At 36.1% G+C, this 27856-nt stretch overlaps 1 protein-coding gene across 4 annotated transcripts; it reads left to right on the forward strand.

The window, feature by feature from the left end:
- Positions 1–1494: 1494 nt before the first annotated feature.
- Positions 1495–26977, forward strand: LOC129379864 (DENN domain-containing protein 1A-like). 4 transcript variants are annotated; one of them, XM_055060793.1, is made up of 23 exons: positions 1495–1754; positions 5111–5175; positions 6634–6677; positions 6937–6986; positions 9150–9269; positions 9818–9887; positions 10252–10332; positions 10761–10814; positions 11505–11615; positions 11898–11998; positions 13479–13524; positions 13689–13790; positions 13938–14063; positions 14385–14486; positions 14616–14703; positions 16713–16753; positions 18642–18713; positions 18945–19001; positions 20445–20597; positions 21834–21898; positions 23132–23269; positions 23543–23783; positions 24281–26977. In XM_055060793.1, exons 1-23 carry the CDS (start codon positions 1594–1596, stop codon positions 25307–25309), a joined length of 3117 nt encoding a protein of 1038 aa, XP_054916768.1. In that variant the 5' UTR covers positions 1495–1593; the 3' UTR covers positions 25310–26977. The 4 variants fall into 4 exon arrangements, with proteins under 4 accessions (XP_054916768.1, XP_054916769.1, XP_054916770.1 ...); XM_055060794.1 differs by lacking the exon at positions 23132–23269 and having other exon boundaries at positions 1496–1754; XM_055060795.1 differs by lacking the exons at positions 1495–1754; positions 5111–5175 and adding an exon at positions 7492–9048 and having other exon boundaries at positions 6633–6677.
- The last annotated feature ends 879 nt before the right edge of the window (positions 26978–27856 follow it).

Here is a 27856-nt window from a genome sequence, read left to right on the forward strand (position 1 = left end):
CTACTTTAAATTTCTCTTTAACAATCTTCTTCATCTGAACTGTTTTCTTTCAAAGTTCTTTTACTAACCTGTGTCCCAACCAAACTTTCATTTTCTCGCTCTAATCTGCCTCTTTCTCTCTCTCTCTCTCTTCCACTAACAACTTGACTCTAATTAGTCAAATCCATATCAACATCGTTATCCTCTACCGAAGCCGCCCTTCCAGTCCAGTCACAAACCAGTTTATGCCTGCCACCTTTTTTGTCCGACCCTCTTTTCTGTGATGAAAATCCATCTTTCGACAAGTTTGCTCGTGGAGATATCGTTCCGCACTGGATTTCGAGCTCCGACATTCTATTCCCTTTTGTTTAAGGTTTTCTTTTATGTCATAGACTGATTTGACAATGAAGATAGCCTATTTGATGTTTTCGTTACTAAACGAGATAATGTGTACACCAGCAGCAGCCAACTCCGCCAACCGGGCCCTTTGGCGCCGATTGGTGGAGAACTGAGTGAACTGACAGGAGTAATGAACACAAAGACCTAGAATTATTATTATTAATATTATTATTATTATTGCAATAACCTAGCTAACAGGAGGCAATTCAGTCAGATAGTTTGTATTTCTAATTGTAATTGTAAGTAATACCAACATTCTTGAATGTGCTCTGAAAGTTCAACCAAATCTCTACAAAGTATAAATGATATATTTTCTATTTATCCGTGCATCAAACAAGTTTTTCCCTCTTCATTTTAAGAAAATCCATCAAACTTAAAACATACAAACAAATTCAGTTGCAGCAACTTTATGATTGTTGAAAACAAAACTATAAGAAACACAGATCGAAAGACATATTTTTGTAATGAGCAATTGTGTCACTAAAAAAAAGCGCATTAATACCAGTAGTAAAAACAGAACTGAGATCAAGAAGAACAATAACAAATATTTTATAATTATCAAAACTAAGTGTAAGAGAATTTGTACTGTGTATTTTTTTCTAAAACTTGACAGCTTACTAGCAAATAAAACATAATTGACACAGTTGTAGGTAGTATCTGAAAAGAAAAGTACATCCGATATGGTCATAATGTGTCAAATTTAGAGAATGAGGATCCTTCTATAGTTTAATATTGGAGGAAAAATGATTCCAATATGGATCCTTGTATTACCAATTGAATCTCACATGGTAGTATTATTTTAATAAATGGATGCTTTATTTTTATAAAGTGACATTAACATCGCAACATTCAAAATTTACTATGAACAGTTAGATTGCCAGTATAATTATAAAAAGTATAACTAAAATTAATAATGAATAACATACCTGGCTTATTTGTATTAAAATCTCACAATAGCAGAATATAAATGCAAGGCAATTTTTCAGAAGATTACAGATTTTCTTTATTTTGTCTGCAAAGTGTCTAATTTTTATACAATCCCAGCTGGAACTGCTGACAAGCAACGGTAAACACAGGAGACTGAATTAATCAAACTGGCCGCTGGAAGAAACCACGTCACTCACGTTATGTAGTATGGAACCTGTAGTTTATCAAGCATTTTAATGTGTCTGAGATCTTTACAAGAGAACTACAAACCCCAGCGTCAGCTACGAGATGGAGCGTGACATACCCGTGGGCGAGCACTATGGCGTTGTACAGCCGTGTTTGACAGATAGGCTAGGATCTCAAAAACATCCCCGGACCAACGCGTTTGCGCCCACTAACCTTCTGCCAGCAACGGCGGGACGACAACTAAAGATGAGCTCGAGAATTAAGTAAGAATACTTTGCCGCAGTTTTTCTGGAGGTTGTGAACAGGCTGCTGTTGTTAGCTTTGTTCTCACAGTCCCTAAGAACGAAAGAATGTGGAAGGCCTTGACTTGTTGCGACACTGGTTGAAGTACCCTCACTTATCCGACCAGAGAATAACATTGCATTATTAAGGCTTTTAGACTGTGAGATCAACCATCATCCATAGAAGCTGCTAGTTAGTTGGTGCTTTTGTTAAACAGAAAAACAAATAAGTGGCGCCGAACGTCATTATGAAAGATGCAGTTGTTATGGTAACTGTGGGACATTATTACTAAACATTGTGTGAGGTTTCAGGCCTGACGTGCAGAAAAAAAGTTAATGATAAAATGTGGAATATGACTTGTCAAGCATGCTTTTCTATGGGTTTAAATTGTGTTAATTATATGTGATTCTTATCGTCTGCTCAGTCAGGTTCTTTAGTTTTTTTCTCTTTTGAGTTATTTACCAAAATTGACTATTTAGAGAAAATAACTAAAGTTTTGATGAGTAAAATGCAAGCGTGAACAGAAATATTACCAACAGCTAGTTTGCATTCCTTTGAATAAGTCAAGCCACCTACCCTCACTAGCTATTCGGTACAGCTGTTCAGTTTTCTAAAATATGAGTCAGTCACATGGCAGCAACTCGGTGCACTGGGAGATTTAAACATAGTGAAGATAAAGCAAACATGAGTAATGTATTGCAATGTCATTGTAAGGTTCAGTATATAACTATTTTCTTCTTTTATCTTTTTTCATTATTCTTTACACCCATTTAATTATTCTTACACCCATTCAGGGTGCATAAATGTTCACTCCCATAAAGCTCCTCCCTCGAGCTGCAGTCCCCAGTTCAGCACCCCTTCCCCGATTCTCTACATTACAACACAGCTCCTTCAGGCTAGCAACCACATCAATTAACAAACACCTAGAATCGCACATCTGTTAAGTTTATCAGGTGAACTACTTCTCAGTGTAACACCCTTAAGAATGATTGTAAATGGCATAATGTAGTAACACTGTTGTGATGACGTGCTGAAGGCGAAGTGTCAGAAAGAACTGTGCTAAGAAGAAGCAATTTAGAGGAAATGATTTACATCAATTTCTTTATATATATAATTTAAAAAAAATATGTGTCAATGTATTTATTATATTGGGCAGAATTTCTCTTTATCTCTTGTTTGTTTACCAATCTCTTATTTGTTGTTTACTTACTCCTTTTTGATTTTTCTTCTTTATCTGTCTCATTTCGTTACAAGTTTATTCTGCGTAGAGACATGTAAAATTTATTTTTTTGTTTTGACTTCATTTTAAATAAAGAATAAAAACAGGCAATAAACCAATGCAATGACATCAGAATGCCTGTTTAAAGTCATACAGCAAGTTCTCTGACAAGTTGTTATAGGGGAAACAGTTTGGCTGTTTCTGACCAACCTGTGTAATAATAATTTAATCAATTTGGTAAATACAATGCACATTAATTAACATTTTTATAAATGCCAGAATTAGCCAAAAGCGTATTTTTCACCTATTGCCCCTGGACAATGTGTAATGTTTTGATAAAAACAGACAAAGGTTACATAAACAAGATTTAAATGACTTTTCTGCACAGATTTTGTCAATAAATACAATCAATATAAACTATTCCTGCTCTGATCAGGTTTATTCCTGCTGATACCGATCAGCCATTAGGGCCAATCACTGTCAATCACCAATACAGATCACATGGATTGGCGGTTAATTTTTCTCTTTAGGCATAAATGCTACTACACAATCTGGCAAAATGGAACCATAAAATCAATTTAGACAAAAAATCCATAATACTTCCAGGCACAGTTAAGCAAATATTCAGTCAAAAAGACAACTGAAAAACTTGCAATTAGTAATACAATATTTAACACTAAGGCTCAACAGCCTAAATTGTACATAAAGTCAAATTAATTTCACAACACTGTTTATATCACGTAGTGTCAAATGAAAAAGTAAACTTCATTCACAGTCAAACATTAAAATAAACAATCCTAAGTTACTAAATCAAAACTACCTGAGAGCATGGCTAATTGCTTTGTGGTGGCTTTGATTGGTTGTTTCTGACTGAGCAGAACAATTCTGCCAATCACCTAAAAGCTTTTAGGACTTCAAAAACTTGTATTTATTTTTTCAAAGTATGTCCTGCAGCTATAAGGAGATGTTTGATGTGAGAAAACACTGTTTAATACCAAATGCCACCAATCTGTGAAATATTATGTCTCAGTAGCGCATAGCAGCGGTCCAACAGCGAGAGCAAAACTCAGCTAGGTAAAAAATGAATATACTAAGCATGTTAAATTTTAGCATACTTGAACACACTTGAAGCCAGACTGATTGTCAGTATTCTTGAAGTGTGTTATTTTGGAACAACAGATTTTGTACTTAATGTATTTTAAGTAATTAAATTGTAGAAAATCACAATTTAAAGTGTACTGGGTGTATACTATGATGTGCTTTTTTTTTTGGAACAACTAAAGTTATACTTTGTATTACATTTTATGTAATATAAATGTGTTTGATTAGTATATCTTAAGTGTACTTACTATTTTTGTGATGGAATTACATTTAAAATATATTTAGAATGTATTTTAAGTATAAAAGGATCACATGTTTTATATTTCAGTAGTGTGATCAGAGTATTGTCCAATTACACTTTTATTTCATTATAGTTACTAACGAAGCACACTTTTCAGTTACTTAACAATGTCTTATTATTTTTCTTTGCCATAGTACATTACATGCTTCATACACACTACAGTACTGCAAAAATTATCAGGCTACCAGTACAAAGAAGGATCAATTACAAAACATTTCTTGCGTAAAAAACTTACAATGTGTATTTAAAATATTCACATTTTTCAAGAGTGCATTGCCAATTGTACAAATTGTACAAATTGTCAGTATATTAAAAGTTTACGGACAATATGCACAATAATTAGTACAACAATTAGCACAATGAAACAACAGGTACACTTTAGAGGAAATGTTAAAAATATTTCACCAAGGACAGAGTATTGTTTTAACAAAATGTCACAGAATTCCAGTATTATTCCAGACAAACTGACATTTGTCCATCTTAAGAATAGTGAGGATCAATGACAGAACATTCCCATTCACTGCACCACCACGCATATATATATATATATATATATATATATATATATATATATATATATATATATATATATATATATATATATATATATATATATATACACACACACACACACACACCTTGGCTTTAAGCTTGTTAGCTGTTTGCAAGATTCAATAATAATATATAATAATATAATTTTTCACTTTTTGTTCCAGGGAAAGTCCAGAGTCGACCTTTGAAGTGTATTTGGAGGTAGCTAAGCCAGGGCAGCATATCTCTGGTAAGTTCGTGGACTCTAATCTAGCCGTTGTATCATCAGACATCCATGAAAATCTTTGTTTACGGCCCTGTCAGGTAAACAAATTTACACTATTAAGGTCAGAATATTTGGTGAAGAAAGGGGTGCATTTTAACCCGCATGTCCTCATTAATCTCAGTCTTGCAAAGATGTAAGGCTGAATGAACAACCTTTCACTTTTCAACAACGTTGATAAATCTAGACCAGGGGTGGGAAATCCTGGTTCTCAAACTCTGTCCTGCAAATCTTAGATGACTCCCTGGTTCAACACACTTGAATCCAACACCTGAATCACCTCCTAAGAACAGTCAAATTCCCCAGCGTCCTGCCAATTACCTTATTATTTTACTCAGGTTGTTGAAGATCCATCTAAAAGTTGCAGGAGACTGGCCTTCGAGGCCTGGAGTTGCCCATCCCTGGTCGAGACAGTTGATCGTTGTCCTATTTTTGTGTTTAAAGCTGCAGTATATAAACATGTACATATTTTTACATATTTGTTGAAACTTTCACCATGTCATGACAGTATGGTATGAGCTATATAATATATGAAAAAATGGACCTGCTCTGCTTTCTCCCAGTTCTAACTAGAAACAACCAATCAGAGCAAGGAGGAGGGTCGTAATGTCTGCTCGTTTTCCTTCCCATCTCCCCCTTGCGCTCTGCTCCGCTACAGCTTCTGTCTAATAGCAGAGTCTGCCAGGAATGCTCAGTCTAGTTAGCATGGCTCAGGCTGTTTAGCATGGCCACTGATGTCAGCAGATAGAGTTTTTCTGGAATAGTGACTGTTTTAACTAAATGAATAAAAATTACGCAATGCAGCTTTAATGAGACTCAGACCAACTGACATTTGGACCTGGGCCTGATCACACTACTCAGGCCCAGGTTGTAGTCATCATCTTTTTCTTATGATTATAGAACTGGTCCTAAACAGATTTTTTGCTTTGTTTTAAGCATAAGACAAAGATGTCCAGATCCCAAGTTGTTTGTTGTTGCTAGCTATTTGGGATTGTTTTACTGCAATCTTCCAGAGGAATTAGGCACCCATCATCTGGTTACTGCACTTCAAAGAGGACGCAGTAACTGCTGCCTAATGAAGAACCATTCCAAGAGTAAATAACTGGAAACAGAAGAAACTAATTTAATAGTTATGAAAATGTCACTCTTCCTCTTCTGTGTGTGACTGATTTCCTGAATTCTGAGGAGAACTTGTCAGCTATATTTCTAAGAAGTCCTTCCTGTTGCTTATTTTCTGTGTACTGCCTCATCAGCTCTTGTCCACACTGTTTTTATATGTTGAATCTTGCAAACAGCTTAATTTTTATTTTATTATTTTTTTTATTTATTTATTTAGATGTTTTTGAATTTGGCACAATGTTGTGGAATTTCACATCAAATGATTGAACTTTAATTTGTTGACTTCTTTCTGTCCACTTTAAACAGGACCGGAGGTGCAAAGGCAGTTTCCCGCTGACTACCCTGATCAGGTTTAAACACAGTGTACCATGTTTCTTTCTTTAACGTTTATATTTTACGAAGAGTTAAAAATAATTGACACACTGCTGCTCTTTTGCATGGGATTTTGTTTTCAGTTGCTTTCAGTATATAAAATCCAATTCGGTTAATTTTATTTTTCTGTCTATATTTCTGTCTGTTGACCCTCTTTGCAACACCACTTGCAAAAATCTGTTCACTTATGTACAGTTTGTCAGATATATTGTGTATCAATTTCTTTTTGTTTCACAGGAAACTCTTCTTACTGTGCCAAAGTTCTGCTTCCCCTTCAGCATGGACAGGTATATACACTTAAATACGACATCATTGGGATTCAACAATCCAAACATGCATTTTGACTATTATTTCCAAAGCAAAATGTGTATATTGCTATCCCTCATAGAAATATTTATTCATAAAGTACTTTAGGAACAGCAAGCAACAACCAAAGAGTTGAATATAATAGGAAGTTGAATTTGGTTTGGCTGCTAAGTAGCAGAAGTGCACAACATGTCATCACAAGGCACTTTAGAAAAAAAGTGTATTTCAATATAATTTTATTTCAAATAACAATTGATCCTCTTTGTCAAGTTCAGTTAATTATTCAATTTAGTTGAGAAAAGTTTCAATTTATGGAAACCCAGCAGATTTAATTGAATTATTGACATGCTGCACTCAATTCTGCTGGACAAATATGTAGTGATCATAGAAAATTACTTGCATTGTGTCATTGACTTTACAACAATCCCTCATACCTAGTATGCATATAGTGATTGATAGTGGAGAGAAAAAACTCCTTTTTAACAGGAAGAAACCTCCAACAGAACCAGAACCAGGCTCGAAAGGACAAGCCATCTGCCAAGACCGTCTCAGAAGACAGAGCAAATACACAAAATAGAAGCAGAAAATAGATGGATGGACTGGTTTTTCAGCATCACTCCTGGAAAAAATATTTCTCATTATGGCAGTATTCCAGAGATGAAAGGAGAACATTTGTGAAACCTCTTTGTACAATTATAGTGACACAAAATAACACATATGTTCTTAATTTTATTATCGGAGTCCATTTTAATCCTACCCAGAACAAATGGTTGATTAAGTTTATTTTTTCAGATGTTCTAGTTTAAAGACAATAACGTATGTATTGTTATAATTTAAAAGAAGAAAGTTTCCAGGTTTAATGTCCTCAAGACCTACCTGTAATCTACCTTGTAATCAAGATTTATGGCTAGATAATGCTGTGTTTCTTCACCATAACAATGAAAATGTACCCTATTCTGTCTGATGATTTTTCCAGTTGGAAACATATAGTAAAACAAATTGATTAAGCACAGAACACAGAGCCCTGTGACACTCCACAAGTAACCCTGGAGTGTGAAGATTTATTGTTTATATGAACAAAGTGTATTTCAATATAACTTAAATTTAAGTTAAATTTAAGTTATATTATATGGAATTTAACTTAAATTCCATCTGTTGGAATTTAAGTTAAATATGACTTAGATTATTTATGTGACAAGAAACTTGGTTAAAAATATCTAATCAAAAAATTAAATGAATATATTGTACTGTGAGAGCCAGTTTTGTGTTTAGAGCAGATGTACATATAACATATGAACATGTTAAAAATACTTTTTATATTTATTAAAATACGCTTTTTTATTAACAAAATTTAAAACATAGCTTTAAATTTGCTATATCTTTAATTTTGTTGTGCTTTCTTGCAGTGACATTAAAAGAAATGTTCATTTTGATTCTGAAAAGTACAGTTGTTGGAGAAAGCAAAGCCTAAATCTACTCTCCTCTTAAGTTATGATGGAGTCGTATTAGAACATCATGTTTTCTTCAGTTGTTGACATTTTTTATTGCAAGTGCTCTCTGTTGGACCAGCATGAGAATGTTTGTGTACACCAGGACAGCATCCTGCTAGCCAATAAAACACATAAAAAAAGGAAAGGGGAAAGAAAAAATGAAAAGGACTTAACAGCGCCAAATTCACACCACAGAAAACAAAATTAAAGAAATCTAATGAATTAATGAAAATGAAAAAGAAGTGATCATTCATGCATCTCCCTAAGGGAGATTTCTTTTTTATTATTATTTACTTTTTAAATAATTTTGAAAATAAAGTCCTTTCGATTTTGCCACTCGCACTCATGTCAAGGTTTTCACTCATTCTCCAGTTTTTTGCAACACTGTTTCCAACACTGTTTTCTTCTCCATCTATATTCTCTGGATCTGTCAGCCACAACCACAGGATTCTCTTTGCGAATCCCAAAAGGCTCAAAATACAATACATACTATTCCTTTATATTTACCTATGAGTTGGTCTGAACCTGTTTGTCTCTCTCCTCCAAGTCTGAGGTACCTTGCAGTTTGATCTTTCAGATATCTGAATTCAGTCTGGATTTTCTAACTCTTCATTTCATGTAATATCTGAAAGCTTTCATGTCTGCCCCCTGCAGCCTAACAATCAACCAGGTTGGCCAGAACTTCACATTTGTGTTGACTGACATTGAGAGTAAACAGAGATTTGGTTTTTGTCGCCTGTCTTCGGGAGCTCACACCTGCTATTGCATTCTCAGGTGGGTCTGAGTGTTTCAGGATCTGAAGCACATATTGTTTGGACAATCCTGTGAAAACAATTTAAACATGGCCCTTGAAATAATAAAGACATTGTGTTGTTCATTAAAAAAGGTACTGTACTTATTGTGAGGAAACCTATAAGTTTTGCAAGGTAACACAAAAGAAAAAATGTGCCCATGCCCCTATAATGCTTTGTAATATGATAATAGGATGTGGAGAAAAACAAAATAACCGTGAAGCCTCAAAATAAAAAAAAAATTGTACTTTCTATTCTCTCTGAGTTGAATGAAAAGTAAATTGTTTTAGAAGAGCAATATCAGAATTTTTATTACTCAATGTTAAAAATACTTTATGACATGTGCTAAGTCCTAATTTTGGCTATGCTAATCAACCTATAATCTGTGCAAGCTTTCAAATAAGCTTTCATTATTTTTGAAGTCCTTTAAAAAATAGTGATGAATCCATAAATTTACAACCAATAATTAATTTAGAATTAATAACTAAATTCTACTTACTAAATGTATATCAAAAATGTATCTTCTCTCAGCTACCTGCCGTGGTTTGAAGTTTTCTACAAGCTGCTGAATATCCTTGCTGACTGCACTGTCAAAGGCCAGGTGACTCATTCCACTTTCGCATGTTAGATTTGGTTCTTGTTTGTCTCCAAATTGTCATTGGGTAATCATAATTACCCAATGATAATTAGGTAATTATACCCAATTATACATACTCTGTTTACAAACAGAGTATGTAACATTAAGTTTACATAGATCTCCCTGATACTAACTGATTTTCACATGTAATGATGGTATATGTTAACATATATTTATGTATCTGTCTAGTGTCTTCATAGTAGCTGTGGGCTTATTTTTTCTGCAGTTAATGTCCACACTCTGCAGCTTGTCTTTTGAAATTAGTCATTACTCCAGTGGAATTTTTTTTATTGCAGCTGTATGGGTTGATGTTGGTGTAATATTACAGGAAAGCCAATGGCAAGAGCTCCTGGTGTCACTACATACACTCCCCATACCTGAGCCTGGAGTCCCCGTTCACCTTGGTGTGGTAAGCTCCAATTCTTCAGAATACTTGCATTTGAAATCAGTTGAAAAGTTATGGCAGTTGCACATTTGCATTTCTGTTCACAAATTCATAGCACCTATGATATTTTACTGTCACAGAAGTGTTTTGTGTGTATAAAATGTAGTCCCAAGTTATTCAGAATTCAATTATATATTTTATTTTAACTAGTATGTTTCCTTGGTCTGGAAGTAACTAATGATTTTGAGTGGCACATTCAGGGTCTTGGCTTCGTAGATAATGTGGTGAACTAAAGATTAAGGGAGATTCTTGCCTCATTTTCAAACATCTTGGTAAAAATCATTTTAAATTTAAATTTGGTGCATGGAATATTTTAGAGCTTATCAGTATCCTGAGTAATCATTTAAGCAAATGCAAGTCTATACTTCTCTCACTGTCTCTTTTTTGGCCAGCATTCCTTTTTCACTGTGCCTGACATAAGGGAACTCCCAAGCATACCTGAGAACGTGAGTGAAAAATTCTCTACTCTGAGAGTCAATAGCCTCAATATTCATAATGTCTTTACACAGTTTGAACATTAGCCTCCTGACTAGCTTAGAAGGCACAATGAGTTTCTACGTTATAGGACATTAGGTGATGACAGTTTAAAAATAGATTTGAGTTGATATTAATATAGAGTGGGATGCTGGACTAGTTAACACTGTCCCTCTGCAGCAAGGAGGTCTGGTTTGAATCCTGGTCAGGGGTCTTTCTACATGGATTGAACAATCCACCTAGACAGGTGAACACCCTGCATCTTGCTTAATGACCAGTGGAGATTAGTCCCACCTATCATTTGGATGGATAATGGATATTATGATATCGAGATGATAATGTAATAGATACATACACTTTAGTACATTAGGATGAAATTCCTGCCATTTTTTTTTAAATCTAAGCTGGTCTCTTTAAACCAACTATGTCCTGTTGGTTTGGTAATTCAGACAGCTGAGGGTACTGACTGCTCAGAGTAGTACATCAGCAACCATACATGTATAAATATTGCAGTTAGACCTCTTATAGTGTTCTTTGCTCTTTTGTGAAGTTTAAAATTCATCAAAACCTATAAAATTTATGTCAAATTATTTGTGTCATATGGAGATTTTGCCACAACTAACTGTCCTGACTATGTATATTTTCTTGTTTTTCCTCTACAGAGAAACCTAACAGAGTATTTTGTAGCAGTAGATGTCAGTAACATGCTTCATTTGTATGCTAGTATGCTTTATGAACGTCGAATCCTCATCTGCTGTAGCAAACTGAGCACTGTAAGTAGTACTTCTTGTGTCCTCTTTTTTTGTCCTGCTCATCGTCTCAGAAGTTAATATGAATGGAAAAACCTATTGGAATGGGAATCGGTGACATCTAGTGGCAAGATTTCAGATAGTAATACAATGGATGAAAGTAGTTGTTTTCAAAATTCTTGGTTGTTTTTATAGCCCATATGAAGCTGACGAACATACATTGTATTTTTAAATCATGCATAAATTGCTGTTGGAAGGAGGGATGAAAAATGAATTGTCACATGTGTTTTTGATCTTTGTCTCCAGTTGACAGCTTGTGTACATGGATCTGCGGCCATGTTGTATCCTATGTACTGGCAACATGTTTACATTCCTGTGCTTCCTCAACATCTGTTAGACTACTGCTGGTGAGTTTGAAACTTTAAAATTTGTAAGGAAACAGCCTTAAATTTTACCAAGGACAATGTGTATTAGTGAAACTGTGACGCTGTAGTTTAATGTAAGGAAATTTTCAGAAATTCTGGAGTGGGAAGCACAGGTGCCTTTTGTACAAAGGCTTTTGGTTCTCAATAAACCCATCCAGGGTTTGATTCTCAGCCTGGTGACCTTTACTGCATGTCTTCTCCCTTCTCTTTGTGCCAATTCTCTGTCTTCATACTAGTAAAGGCCACTAGTACAAAAAAAACATTTGAAAATAAATAACTAAATGCATACTTGTAGCCTTAAATTTGAAAGTATTATGATAAATCCAGGTCTGGTTCAAAGATTCAGTTCTGTTTGCTGTCACACAGAACTAAAAAGTGACAAAACTGCTAGATGTGAAAAATATGCTGGGTGCTTTGGTGGTGCCCAGGTGAAGTAAAATCCCTGTATGGAGGCCTTAGTCCTTGATATGGTCCACAAAGTTACAAGTCCCAGCCTGATGACCTTTGATTCATGTTTTTCCACTCTCTCATTACCCATTTTCCTGTCTTACCACTTAAATAAAGGCCACTAGAGCAAATAAAACCTTTAAAACAAAAAATATATGTAGTCTGTTCTTTTTCATAGCATTGGTATGACAAAGGAGGCTTTACTATGTGGAAGGCCTCTTGTATTTTAGTACTCAGAAGGATGTCAGGATGCCTCCAAAACTTAATTTTGTAAATAGGACTGACATAACATCAGTCATCATTCAACCCACTCCCTCTTCCCCTCGCTTTGATGGCTGGTATAATAACAGTCAAGCTTTGGTCAAGTCATTCCCTATAACAAAACACGTAAATACTGGAAACAGATGTAAAAAATTTAGTTTAGACTGTAATTGTTGCAGTCTTCTGCATTTGTTGAAGACATAATGAGTGTATTGAAGTGCTGTTTGTGTTGTAACAGTGTTGACTCCAAAAAACCTGACTCTTAATTGAGAAATCTCCAGCACATAGGAATCATTTTCGAGAGTGGAAGGGTACAAAGGGTATGCAAGGGTATACAATCATATTAAAGTATTTAGAATATACACCCCAGTGAGTCCCGTTTGTCAGATTAAAAGTACCTTTTGAAAAATCAAACAACGTAAGGTATTAAACATAATTTTTATGAAGCTCACATTTCTATTTTCAGATGTAAACAGAATATTCTAATTTAGAATGTTATATTTTCCTTGCCTCTAAGTAAAAAATGTAAGACATAAAGCCTTACAAACATGCGTCTGTATGTAATGAATGTACATAATGTGTTTTGTTTAGTGACATAGTTCCTAAAATGACTTTATCACTTCATAATATTCTAATTTGTTGAAAGTATCTATAGAGCTACTAAACTGCATGGGAATTGATAGGGTTTATTTAATGGCAGTCTCAGGTGTTGTCATACCTTAGTTAAACTGTTTTTTTCTGTTTTTTCCCTCAGTGCCCCAATGCCTTTCCTCATAGGAGTACATTCCAGCCTGATGGAGGTAGTGGTCTATGACTTTATTGCCTACTTGGAACAGGATCATGAAAAGCAATCTGAGTCTTTGCATTATTTAGCTCGGCTTGTGTTAGCTTTGAGATTATTTAAATTGTTTCATAAATAAAATATATCATGTCACTGTGCCATTTGCTTCTGTTGTTTTTGTAGAAAGTTCAAGGGATGGCTCTGGATGATGTGGTCCTCCTGAATGTAGACACTAACACCCTAGAAACACCCTATGATGACCTTCAAAGCCTTCCTAATGATGTGGTGAGAAACTCCTGGGCACCTACAAATGGCTGTTTAGAGATCAGGAAGGCAAAACTAAAAAATCACAGTTGTTAGATAAAATGCTCATTATTCTGTGGAAAGCCATCATAAAGTTTGTATTACTGAGTGTAACTTTATTATATGTAGGTTTCATCCTTAAAAAGCCGTCTGAAGAAAGTTTCAGCTACAACGGGAGATGGTGTGGCTCGAGCCTTTCTCAAGAGTCAGGCATCTCTTTTTGGAAGCTACAGGAATGCTCTGCAGTTCGAAGCGGTCAGTCTGGAATGGATTTGATTTAATAGAAAAGTCTGGGTTTCCAGATAAAACTTTTTTTTTTTTCATCTTTGGGCACTCTTTATAAGATTCAGTTTTGTACTAAGAACCAGTTTCATTCCTCAAATTATTACATAAACCAGAAGCCTTCAGAATCACATATTTTGGGTAGTTGGAGTTGCTATTTTTTCTGTATCTAGATATCAAGATTTTCATGTTATTATAGTTCAACAATTTCACGCCTAATTGTTACAGAGACAAACAATTAGGCATGACACAAACAAGCGATGTGACCCACATTGTATGTTCTGACGTTTTTAGGGGGAACCAATCACATTCAACGAGGAGACTTTTATCAACCATCGCTCCAGTGCCATGAGACAGTTCCTTCAGAATGCCATTCAACTTCAGCTCTTTAAACAGGTATACGTACAGCATCCACTGCTGCTCCTGTCAAATCTCACCTTTAACATCAATTGTGTTCAATGGGTTTAGAATGAGTTCATGCAAAATTTGGATCTTCTTTTTCCAAACTTTGTTCTTCTAATGTAGTTCATTGATGGTCGCTTGGACCTGTTAAATGCAGGAGAGGGTTTCAATGACATTTTTGAAGACGAGATCAACATGGGGGAGTATGCTGGTGAGCCACCTATATGTTCTACAAAGCTGTTTAAAGAGTAAAACAGACATTTAAAACAGTGTAAATTACTTTATTTTAAACTTGATTTTGCACAATGTTCCCCCTACCATAATGTAAGTTATGTAAGATTGCTTTTCAAGTCAGTTCAAGTTAATTCAGTTTAGTAATGTAAGATCAATATACAGTACAAGAAATGTCACCTCAAGGCACATCAACAAAAAAATTATACAGAAATACATTATTAAATCCAGCCAAAAAAAAATTGCTTAAAATTGAATTACATATGTTCGAATTAACTACAATTCGAACATATGTATGGCAGGGGGGTGTTTGAACCATGTCTCTGAGTGGGACAGCTGTCCTCTGATCTGATGGGATTAGAGGATGCGTAATCATTGTTAAAAACTAGAGGAATAACTTCACTTGGCTTGCTAATTTTCCTCTAGTTCCCCAGATTCAGGTCTCCGCAGATGCAGTGGAACCAATAAAGAAATACCCAGACTTCAGATATATCTAGAGCTTTATCCAGAGAATTCAATGCATAAAAAATTTTTACATTAGCATTACACCCAGCTCATCAAGAAGTCCAACACATGACAAAAATAGTGACCTGCAACGAGTTGAAAAGGAAAACACAATAGGAGAAACACAAAAATGCATTTTTGGGAATTGCTCACCAGAGCACAAAGCAATTCGATCTTCCGCTGTAAAACAGACCTTTTTGTAAGGATGTGTATTCCCTTAATTTAAATATATGCATTAGAAGGTGTGTCCTCCCTTGCAGGGCTGTTTAATGTTATATTTTATTACCCTGCTTGAGACCTGCTACAAAACCCTGAAGCAAATATATGGAGACTCCACCAGAGTCATCTTGTATCAGCCTCCTCCTTTCCACATTCCAGACGAAATTTATGACCTCGTGGTTCTTCTGTGTCAGTGATTCTACAAGAAACTGATTTCTATTTTAAACAAACTGGCACAAAAATCTATTGCCAAATAATAACTATGAGTTTGGATCTAAAAACTGCAGGGTTGTCTTCTTTCAAAATACCTGAAATATTTTGGAAGTAAAATAATTTCCTAAACCTATTGTATTTTCAGTAATATAAAATGCATGCAAATAATATGGTTAGAGACTACTTATTTAGAATGTACTGTTTAAGGGAATTATCGTAATACATTTGATTATCCAGAGAAGACGTTTCTTACAAGTTTTAGTGTTTACTGAACTCTTAAACCAATACTAAAGATTTGACTGATTCTGATAAAAGACAGACTTTTCTATGGCTGGATACTCCCCTCTCTGAAGGGCCTCCTTAGTAATTTATGTGAGTTCAGAGAGTCAACCGTTGTTTTAGTTGTGGATCTTTATCTAAGTTTACTTAACTTAGAATCTACTCAAAATGTTAATGCTAGATCTAATATTCCATTTGTACAAAGATGTAAAGTAATGCTAACCAAACTTATATTCTCCACATCATGCAGACTCCTACATGGTGTTTGTGCCGTTGGAGTTAGTGCCGTTGGGCCAGGCCCTTAACCTGGTCCTGAGAGGACCAGGTTAAGGTCCTCTCAGGTCCAGGTTAAGGACCTCCTGGTCCTTAACCTGGACCTGAGAGGACCAGGAGGTTAAGGACCTCCTGGTCCTCTCAGGACCCTTAACCTGGTCCTGAGAGGACCAGGTTAAGGGCCTGGCCCTAGAAAGTTCAGCATAGTCAATAGCTTTGCTGAAATCCATCTTCCTGAGAAAGCATGGGGTGAAAGTAAATTGTTAATTACAGTTGTGAACAATTATCTGTCACACAGGGAGAGAGATGAGATACAGAAACATTGTTTCAGGGGTTCTTTCTATGTAAGAAAAAATAAACAAGGTAAAAGGCTTGGGGAAGCTCTTTCTGTGTTTTTTTTTTATATAGGAGAGGCACAGAACATAAGAAATACGTTTCTTATTTTTTGTATTGTTGGTCATGAGTTACACTGACATGAGTTTCATTGATTCCTTCCCACAGGCAGTGACAGTACCTACCACCAGTGGCTGCTTACTGTGAAGGTGAGCTGTTTTGTCATACATCCATTAGTTATATTGATGTGCTTTTCCATTTAATTCTAAATTACTTGGTGAAATCCCTTAGATAACTGGCTGCAGTTGACTGATATGAACATACACTTTAATTGTGTCTGCTGATTTTAATGTGCATCACACCACAACAATTCTTTGTATTTTATTCCATGCTAAGGGACATATTGGTTATGTTCTGCAGATGAAGCAGCCCAGAAACTTTTAATATTTTTTTATTTTTACAACTTCTCATTGACCCAAGCTCAGGTTGCAGTGCTTGATGAAAGAAGAATTCAATTGTGGACATTATAATTCTGCTGAATATAGATATGTAGAGTCACAGATGTTGGACTAAATGGAAGTTACAACTGTAATTATGGTTCTATGAATCCTGGATGACAGCCACAGGAGGTGCTTTTAGCACTGATTTTTTTTTAAATTCTTTATTCATAAGTTGAGTATTTTATGCCAACAAAGTCACCTGTGATACCAGTAAATCGGTATAATCATGTGCCTCCAGATATAGTCCCTTAATCTTCTCATGAAAACACAATGTTGACTGCCAGTCATCCAGATCATCCAGGATTCATATAATGATAGTTACTGTCATAGCTGTAGTTCTATTTCATCCCAACTGACAGTGCTTTAGGCATCTCTGTTGAATGATGAATACCAACAGAATCATGGGGAATCGCAATAGAAAAGATAATCAGTCAATCAATCAGTCAACCAATCAGTCAAGCACTCAATCAATCAGTTTTATTTTATTATTTTACACTGACACTGTTAGAGTTGCTGATGTTTTTAGCATGTTTTAGAGAGGCCCATAAGTCAAATTCCCCTAAAGGCATCATACAGCCTTGGACCAATCCTACATGACGAGCTAGACCTGCTGCACTGCGCACAGAGATGTAAAATATACGGGTCATTTGATTTAATGCTGATAATGTGGCTTTAGTAGCTCTTCCATTTTATGTCTATTGAGTTTTAAGCACCAGAGAGTCTGCTTTGGTTGCTCAAGTTTATGGGATGAGTTTCTCTCATTAACTCTGGCTGACTCATTGGACAAAGTATTTGAACATAAGACTAAATAATACTAAAACTAATAATAAAATAATATAAAACCAGCGTGATGCGTGCCTACGAGGCAGGCGCGAAAGCTCTTCTCCGGGCTGAACCTGCAAAATGAGTGGTTAACGCTGGTTCATTAACCAGTAACGCTCCGGCCAACCGGAAACACGTGTGAACTTTACAGGGAAGACGGACACAGGAAAGCATGGTGGCTGCTAGGCTTACAATACACTGAGGGAAACCCTGAACACCATTGAAAACAGTGGCCACATTCACTGTGTAGAATATCACAAAGGTATCAGAAGAGATTCCAAGAAGCAGTAACACAGATAGCTTCCAAAGAGATTGCATTGAATGCTGCCTCAGCCTGTAGGCCTGAAGTTCTTGGAGGAAGCTCAGAACCAAAATCTGGAAATGCACAAAGTCCTCATTTCTGGTTTTTGCACCAGCTGTTGAAAACCTGGCATTGCACATAGTATGACCTACATGTCCTGCATATTCTGTTGTAAACTGGATTTTAGGACATGCTTTGGTTCGTAGAGCAGCTTCTTTTGACTTTACTAACTTCTTCCTTCTTTCTGTGATCTCTGACGGAGTTGGGATATTTGTTGGTTTCCAGGCATATGTATGGCTGCAGTTTTTATTCACTACATTAGATTGACAGATTATTTATCAATTAATTAATCACATAAAGGCTGGAGGCATTTAAAGATTTTACATCCTTGCTCATGCAGAAATGTTTCACTTGTGAGACTTTGTGTATTAAAGGTGTGACTTCTACCTCTAACTCTTTAATGTTTTGAAACAGAAAGGGGGTGGAGCTATCTTCCAAACAGTGAAGACCAAGGCAAATCCAGCCATGAAGACTGTGTACAAGTTTGTAAGTACTTTTCCTAGTTCAAAACTATCCATTTAATGTATTATATTTCTGTAATTTGGAAATAGTTTGAAAAAACACATTCTGTAGAATATAGTTAATTCTTCTGCAGTTAACATTATGATGACAAGTCACAAAATAGTTGCTCTTTCTTTCCCCTCCTCCTGAGACTCAACTTTCATGTTGCTTTTAAACTGCAAGGGCAGTGAAGATCCAATTGTGTTTGTTTAACAGGCAAAGGACCATGCTAAAATGCGCATCAAAGAAGTCAAAAGCCGGTTGAAACAGAAGGTAAGTAACTCTGCAGGTATTTACCCTAAGCGTTCTAAAAATTGTATGATCCAATCTCAATAGCCAGATTAGGATCTTTATTAAGACCAAAATGTTTCAGTCAGGTAAATAATGTTTCTCATGTATTTACTGTAATATACCCAAGTCTATTACGGAGTAGGTTACCCTATGCTTTTAATTCATTTTTCACTTTTACTTCTCCAGTGTTGTACCATAAATATTATGATGGAGGGATAATATATTTTATCTATTTTGAGGAGCAGTTTGTAATTACATTGGGTTCATACAAAGTTTGCATGGCATTGTAATTTGTTTAACAAACAGGACAAAAAACATGCTACTCTAGTAAAAGAACAAAAATAAAATAAAACATGTCTTACTCAGGCTGCACAGTTAGTAGCACTGTTGCCTTTTTGGGGAAAAAAAACAAGTCTGTGGAACAGATCAGGCTTGAGACTCTGGCAAATAACAAATTTCTCTGTCGTTTGCAAACGGAGAACACTCAGCAACCACAGCACAACAGCTGTACCTAACATAAGTTCTGACTTGGAGCTGCAAGCTCTCACAATATATAGGACTCTCTATACAATGTGGTCATTCCCTGGCCCAGAGACAGTTGAACAGGTTTACTGCCCAGTCATGTAGCCACAGGATGGACAGGATGCAACCTCTTCTTTACTAAAAGGTCAGTTAATTATTTAGATCTTCTTGTTCAAAATATGTGAGTTTCCAAAAATTAGGATGCTAATGAAACAATTTTTCATACCAAAAACATTGTAAGACCTTGTACGTACTCTGAGCTTATAACATTCAATGGAGAAATTTATTAAACCTTAGGGCTTATTTAATCTTACTGTATTTACCTAAACTTTCTGTTGTTATCTTTTAACAAACTTTGGCACCTTATTTTAGTCACTGACAACCTACTGGAACTTTTCCAAGGAGAGGTCAAAAGGAAACCTATCTAACTGATTCTTCAGAGACTCCTTGACCTACATGTTCTAACAGACTGAACAATACTAATGTTAAATAACTAAAGAATTAAATAAAATTCTTAAAAGAAATAATTATACAATTTTTATTTCACACCTTGCAGCACAAAGGTCCTGGTTTGATTTCTGGCCCGGGGTCTTTCTGTATGGTGTTTGCATGTTCTTCCTGTGTGTGCATAGGTTCTCTCTGTTTACTCTGGCTTCTTCCCACAGTCCAAAAACATGACTGTCAGGTAAATTGGTCTCTCTAAATTCTCCCTAGGTGTGAGTGTGTGCATGTTTGTCCTGTCTATCTCTGTGTTTCCCTGCGACAGACTGATGTCCTGTCCGGGGTGACCCCGCCTCTTGCCAGAAATGTTTGCAGGAGATAGGCACCAGCAACCCTCCCGACCCTATACTCTCTCTACCCGAGGAGCATTTCAGTCCTCCTTCATGTGATTCCCATTTTCAGGAGCAGGGAGAGAACGGCTTCACCACCCCTAGGTCAGCAGCCAATGATGATAACAATACAGCAGAATTTGCTTTCTCCACTGCTGCTGTAATGAGGGAGGAACTCGAGCAAACCTGGGACGCCCAAAGGCCAGCCACCGTGCACTTTGGACAGGTGAGCTAAAGTGAATGTGGGCTGAATTGGAAGAAGGACAGAATAGTCCTGAAAAGTGCATAAGAAGCTTGATTATATGTAGTAAAATTGAACTCCCCAACAGTGTATTAATATATTCTGTAAATTGTATATTTTAGGGGAAAAAATTATAAGATAAAATCACTTTTAACGCCTTTTGAAGTACAAACCCATTCAATAAATTATATAGAAAAGCTTGTTTATTTTAGGAACTTTATCACTATAGAAGAATTCTGCACAGTTGGATGTTTGAAAGCCTTTTTGTTAATTATAATCAACTTTCATTTACAGTGAAAACATAACATTTAAGACTAGATCATTACATCACATAAACAGAAATAGTATTTTTAAAAACCAAAATGAGAGCTTAATGAAAAGTGTGCTGTAATTTTCAAAAGTTACTTTTAATTTGACAAACAAGATTCATCAGGACATGTATTCTAATTTACTGAATATTACTGTTTAGAAATGTAGGAGGAGGTATGCTTGAGATCATTGCAGATTTATGCAGATAAACTAATGTTGATGTTTTGTATATGAGCTGGGACCAACTGAGTTGATGAGTGTTGCCATTTTCCCTTGTCAGCTGTCCTGGGTCCTCATGGTCCTCATGCAGACCAGTGAAAGACCTGGTTTACAATCCTGTAATAAGATCTTTATCAAGACAATTTAGACCCACTTTACCCACCTTAGGCATTGTTTGGGATATTTTTTGAGAAACAAAATTGATTAAACTGTGTCAAATTGACATAATTTTTGGATGTCAGCCACAGTGATGACTCATCTTATTTGATCTAAAATAGAGGCAATTCAAATCCAAAAAATATTTGTTTTTGTTCTGCCAGTTGCTAAAATATTTTTCTGGCAGTTGTGCTAATCTGAACAAGTGCATTTTAATTACATGAATAACATTGACTATGAAGCATTGAATATGAACTCATTGCTTCATTGTGAACCTTTTTTTCCTGTTTTGCTACTTCTCTACATTTGCAATATTTTCCCAAAGGGTATTTTTCTTTTGACTTGTCCTGCAGAAAGGATGACTTTTTGTGTTCAATTACAGCTCTGCATTCAGTGAACACAATGAACAATTTGACCAGAGAGATTGCTGATCTCTCTGGTCAGCCATCTCTCTGGTCAAATTGTTCAGTGTTTTTGGATAACTGGAATTTATGCATATTGATGTTGATTGCATCCTTTGCTTTGTCATTACTACAGGCCGTACCACCAACACTATTAAAGAGACCAAGCAGTAACATGAGTCTGGAAAGCAGCTGTGACCAGTAAGCATATATTTAATTATATGCACTAAAGTAAAAAATAAAATGTATGTATGGCGAAAGGCTTAATACCTGCACTAAAGACGTTTGGGCTACTAAAATGTTCTGACCAACTCGGTAGAAATAATAAAATAGACTAGAGATCAAAATTGACTTGTCTTCTCAGTATTGTCTCTGATCGATGGTTGGCAGGCCTGTAGAGTTTCATTCCCTCTAATGCCTTTTTAAAAGTCAGAAAGCTGTAGTTTGTTACCTAAGCTGAAATAATGTTTATTCAGTTTCTGTTGCATTCAATACTTCTCTTATCAAAGAACTTGCATCACATGTTTCCATTTTATGGATTCAACAAAAAGAAGTCATGATTTGTTTAAAATCAGAGTGGGCAGGTTTCCTGTAAACCTCAATCAACTAAAAAACCCTGATGGGTGCATCTGTAATGATTCTCCTCTCAATCAAGTAGTCATGGCATATACAGTACAAGATGTTTTCAAGACTACATGCATTTGGTCTTTTTTTAACAGTTCTTTTAATCATGTACTTGGTACATTATAAAAAAAAAAATAGGAACCCCTTCAGCTGGTTAGTTTTAGGCTCTAGGTTGAAAAGAAATAGGTAGAACAGTTTTCTTTTTCAAAGTTTCACTAGTCTATGTAAATAATTTTCAGTTATTGACTTCAGAAGGGCAGGTCTTTTCTAGACAGGCGAGTGTGTAATGTTGCTTGTTTTGTAAATAATGACACTTTAATGTTGGCACTTTTAATGGACTTTCAATGCAACTTTTAGAGCAACTTGGCATTAAAAGTGTAATTATTTACTGAATGGCACTTCATGACAACAGTCATGGACATTCATAAAGACTCCTTCATGTTCATAACAGGTGTTATGTCATGTTTATGACAATGTCATGTCAAGTCTTATGCATGACCTGTCAGATGAAGTGTTACCGTACAATTTTTAATATCTGAAATTAAAAGCATTAATTAGCTTAGTAATGTTGCAGTGATCAACATTTGTAGGGAAAAAAATCCCTAAAAATGTTTAAAAACACTATATGTTTAAAAATTGTCTGGCAAATTCCCAAAAAACATTTTCAGATCTAATGTTCAGTGTCTATAAAAAAATTATTAGAGGTCCTTCTTTACTTAATTTCCCTTTTTACTTTCTGTCTCTTTTTGACTTATAATAATCAGTGTGATGCACTGTAAATGTTCTCTTTTTTCTGTCTTTACTCTGTAGTTCTGTCCGTCCTACTCGTCACTATACAGTGTTTCTGTCAGAGGATTCATCTGGAGACGAGCTCCATTGTGATGATGAGTCCATCTCTGGCTTTCCTGACAGCTTTCTTTTCTCCACTCCTTTTGACTGGTCACCTCTGTATGCATCTCTTTGATCACCTTAAATTTATCTTTTTCTTCAGCAGACCTATGAACTTCCATCCTATATTTACCAGTGAAATATGTCTATATTTCTATCACTAGCATTAAGTCCTAAAAATAAACCTCTTTGCATGTGAAGTCTAAGTCTCAACATTTTTGCCACAAAGATCCTTATTTTTTCTTGTTCTTAAGGTAACATACGGACCTTATTAATGACAAACTCCTGTGTTACCAAAGACTTTAATAACCAAAGGTCCCCGTCTGTCTGCAGGCCACAGCCATACCGCTCCCTGAAGGAGGTGGAGTTGATAGACGATCTTTGTTTGGGGGCAGAAAGCCTCACTGCCCCTCCTAGTCCAGTTACTGACAAGTTCTCCAATGTGAACCTGCTGGGAGACATTTTTGGATGCCAGGATGAACCTGAGTGTCAACCAATCACCCTGGCTAAGAGTCTGGAGGATTTGAGAACACCAAAAGACTTTGGAGAGTTACAAGCAAAGTTCAGCTTCCAGGTCAGCCATCTTTTAGTAGTTACAGGATAAACAGCAGAAGCCCCAGCATACTGGATAAAAGTTTATATTATCACAACATACAATAATACTCTACAAAGGAAATTAAACAGAATGGAAAGCACTGGGTTTGCAGGATTCCTCAAGGAAACCATGTGTGCTTTAAATGAATGTTCATGTGAAATATCCCATTCATTGACAAGGATAGAACGGTTCTTGATTCTGCTGTCAGCTTTTCTCTCTCCAACCGTTTCCCTGCTTTTAGCAGGATGTGAAATTTTCATGATTGAGTTTTTGTAAAATTATTAGATCTATCTTTACTGTGTAAAAAGCTTAAACTAAATACCACAAGTAGTCTACTGAACACATTTGTATAATTCAGGAAACATTTTAGATTTGCAGGCAACAGCAGTATAACAGAAGGTTTATGTTTAATCTCGCTGGGCTCTGTAGTGGAATATGAACTATGCAGTGTTCTGTTTGTCTGGTTGTTTCTGCAGAGATTGGACCTGAGCATCAGTGAAAACTCCCGAACTCTTCCAGGACTCAAGCTCTCCAATCCTTACAACAAGCTGGGCAGTCTCGGCCAGCAGCCGTCTCTCCTGCCTGTTTGTGTGCCTCCTGCCTGTGATAGGCCTCTGTCTGTCCAACTTCCAGTGCAAATGGAATCCTGCTCCCCTCTCTGTGAAAGCTCTGGCATAGCAGTTGACTCTCTAGATCCCTCTGCCATTGGTAAAATAACCATTCCTCGACCCCATGGAAGGAAGACACCCGAGCTGGGAACTATTCTGGTGCCCCCTGCTGTGCAGATGCGTTCCAAGACTTCAGGGAATGGTGAAGGAAGAACTACTCCAGGAAGAGAAGAATTCCGCCAGGCTTTGAGCATGACCTCAGATGAACTTCAGCAGGGGCCCCCAAACCCTGATGAGGACCCTGTCGATCTGATCAGGCTTTTGGACCCCTTGAGCAGCTCAGATGCTCTCCCAGATGCCTTGGATATCAGAGCATCACCTGCATGCAAGCCACCTCTAGCACCCAGGCCCTACCCACAGAGTCTGCCCTGTTTTCCTCCTCACTCTCACATATCTCTAAACCCATTTGCCCAGTCTTTGCAGCACTACTCACCAGCTGTCAGTGGAAATCCCTTTACAGCCGTCTATGGTCCTGCATTAGGTCCATACATCCAAGCTCCATCCAAGCCTCAACCCTTCTCTACATTACCAGGACTCCACAGACAGCCGTCCCCCTGCATTTCCACCCTACCCCCCAGCCACGGGCTGGCCCCGTCAGCGGCCTCTCTCGGTACTCCGCCTCGCTCCTCTGGCAGTAGCCATGCCCTCTCCAGCTTGGTGGATTCTGCCTGTATCTTCAGCACACCTATGAACATGCTGCCAAGGCCTCTGCAGGCACAAGAAGAACATCAGAACCCTCCGGATCCTTTTGGGGACCTGCTTCATATGGCCACACCTCTTACACCACACAAGAAGAAAGTAGAGGACCTTAGGAAGAAGTGGGAAACATTTGACTAATTGTGTGCATCATACACACAATTGTAATACACACAATTTTCTTTGTCTTTGTCTTGGGTTTTTTTGCTGTTCTAAAGTTAAGTGACAGGGAAAAAAAACCCTGACATGCAGACACAACAGGGACTGTTAGCTGAGAGTTTTAATCCAAAGGTATGAACCCATTGTGTTAACAAAACTTACTAAACACACTTGGGTTCAGAGCTGAGTAGAGTAGTTTGGTCATGCACTGAATTCAGATTCATTAAATTCTTAGTTAAGCTGCCATAACATGGCTGGCTCATTAGCTCATTAAATCTTCTGGATCCAGAAACTGAAATGTCTTTTGATTTGATTATTTATTACAAGGTTGAAATGCCCTATAATGAGCTTTTCTTTGACTATACAATATCATAGTACTGCTGTGGTGTTTAGATCATTTGATGACTTCGTGGTATGGCTCCTACACTACAACTGACAGTCTAGATGAAGTGAGTTGGCCACCCAGCTGTCGACCAGACTCCTTCTGTCCTGCTGCTCAGTGTATCTGGTTCCAGCTCAGCATCAGGCCCTGTGGCATAAAAGCCCATCTAAAGACAGCTTTGCTTCAAATACAGTTTGTAGCATATTGCTAATTGCCAACACACTTTTTTCCCCTCTAGTGTCACCAGGCTTTAGTACTGCTCTTTATAGATCTCCAAAGCACATAATATTTTCTAGCTAATCATCCAGAAGACACTATAGTTGAGTAGCTATAAATGGTTGTGCCCTTCCATCCTGCCATTGTTTTGCTTATATTTTTGTTGATTCTTATATTGTGCTGTTTTCTCTTGGCCTTCATGATGGATCTTCCTTTTATGCTTTCTGTATTTGACCTGTGAAAATGTTTCCCCTCTTCTTAAAAACTAAATAATAATTTTAAGCAAACTCACTCAGCTACACTAGACTAATATCCCCAAGATCATTTTAAAATTTCTGTATAAATAAATACAAATGAGGTTTTTGAAACACTACATTTGCATATTGTGTTTCCTTCCTACATCTTTTTTTATTTTAAGTTTTACTGAATTTTTTTTTATTGGTCAGTTAAATTCTTATTTTTCACCAATATAAAGGAAGAACTAGAGTTCCACTATAAATGGTCACTGTTGATATCGAATATACAAGTTTTTGACAAAGTACCAAGGGCAATCTAGTAAAAGTTTAGAAAAAAAATGGCTCTTGTTCACATAGATGTAAAGTGTAAATAAGGTAATATTTTATGTAAATAAGTTTAAGTGTAAATAAGGTAATATTTTATGTATTTCACTTTAAAAATAATTGTTGAATATTTTAAAAATATGGTAAATATTTTAAGTAAGTGCTCTTTCAAAATATGAAAGCTCATTGGAGATGCAAAGCATTATAAAAACAATGTCTTTAAAGTTGACATGGCAAGAAAAAGTCATAAAATTACAGCTGTCTTTTTATGGATTTGTTTATTAGAACACAAGTTCATATTCAAGAAAAGAAAATCACAAATCGTTCACATTTGAAGATGTGGAAACAGAAAATCAGTTTTTATCATGTGATGTTTTTAAGTTATTAGTTTCACTGTAATATAAGTAATATATGTAAGTACTATAAGTCCTTGTTGTCTTTTATTGTTAATGGTGAATTGACAATAAAGTATACGTTGACTAATTTCTCTAATTTGACCAAATATCATTAGAAGCTAAACAAGTTTTTTGCCATGAAACACCAAGAAGATTTGGAAGTTCTAACAGGTAAACAGGAAGAGCAGAAAAATGTAAAAACAAACAAGTTTTTGTTTGATAAAATCATGTGCTGCTCTATCAGGTTCTTAATGTATTTTGACTTATATCCTTTAATGATATTTATAAATATATGTTGCTTATGAGTGGTGTTTGGTCATCACAGATATTAATCATCATAGTCAAGTATTGGATACATGTTCTCCTTTTGTGATTAATTTACCCAAATATGACAAAACTGCACTGGTCTATTGAGACCAGTGCTGTTTTATTTCTTTATTATTTTAATGCAAATATCAACATCTAAATATATGAATATAACTGCAAAAGAAACATCTGATTTTAAATGAGAGATACAGAGCTGAAACATTTGTTTTAAAAATTGTACCTTTGAATGTTATTTTATTGCATTTGAGAATTTATTCACCATTATATAATTTTAAACAAAAGCTTCCTGATGACTTAAAACTATTTTGTATTTATACTAGAAGACAGTTTGAGCTCATAACAAGGGCCACATAAAATGATTCTTAGTTGACAGTGCAAATGATGGTTCCTGCGGGTGCAGAAGAAGAATTGCTGTGCTCCGGTCCTTCAGGTGTTCCTTCATCCATCAGCGGGAGCTTCTATAGATTGTTGAGCTCCAGCAGGGTTTGATCCAACACCTGGTGCATGTCCAGGTTCTCTTCTTTAGCCTGGGCCAGCTTCTCTGAAGTTAAAAAAATCCAGCTTGTTCTGTATTTCATATTTTCAATTACGGATAAAAGCTAAATGTAACACCTTCTAATGACATGTTGACAAAAAGGTCATCCATACC

The sequence above is a fragment of the Poeciliopsis prolifica genome, unplaced genomic scaffold (assembly GCF_027474105.1).
Source record: "Poeciliopsis prolifica strain line A6 unplaced genomic scaffold, Auburn_PproV2 SCAFFOLD061, whole genome shotgun sequence".
In the NCBI taxonomy this organism is placed as follows: domain Eukaryota; kingdom Metazoa; phylum Chordata; class Actinopteri; order Cyprinodontiformes; family Poeciliidae; genus Poeciliopsis; species Poeciliopsis prolifica.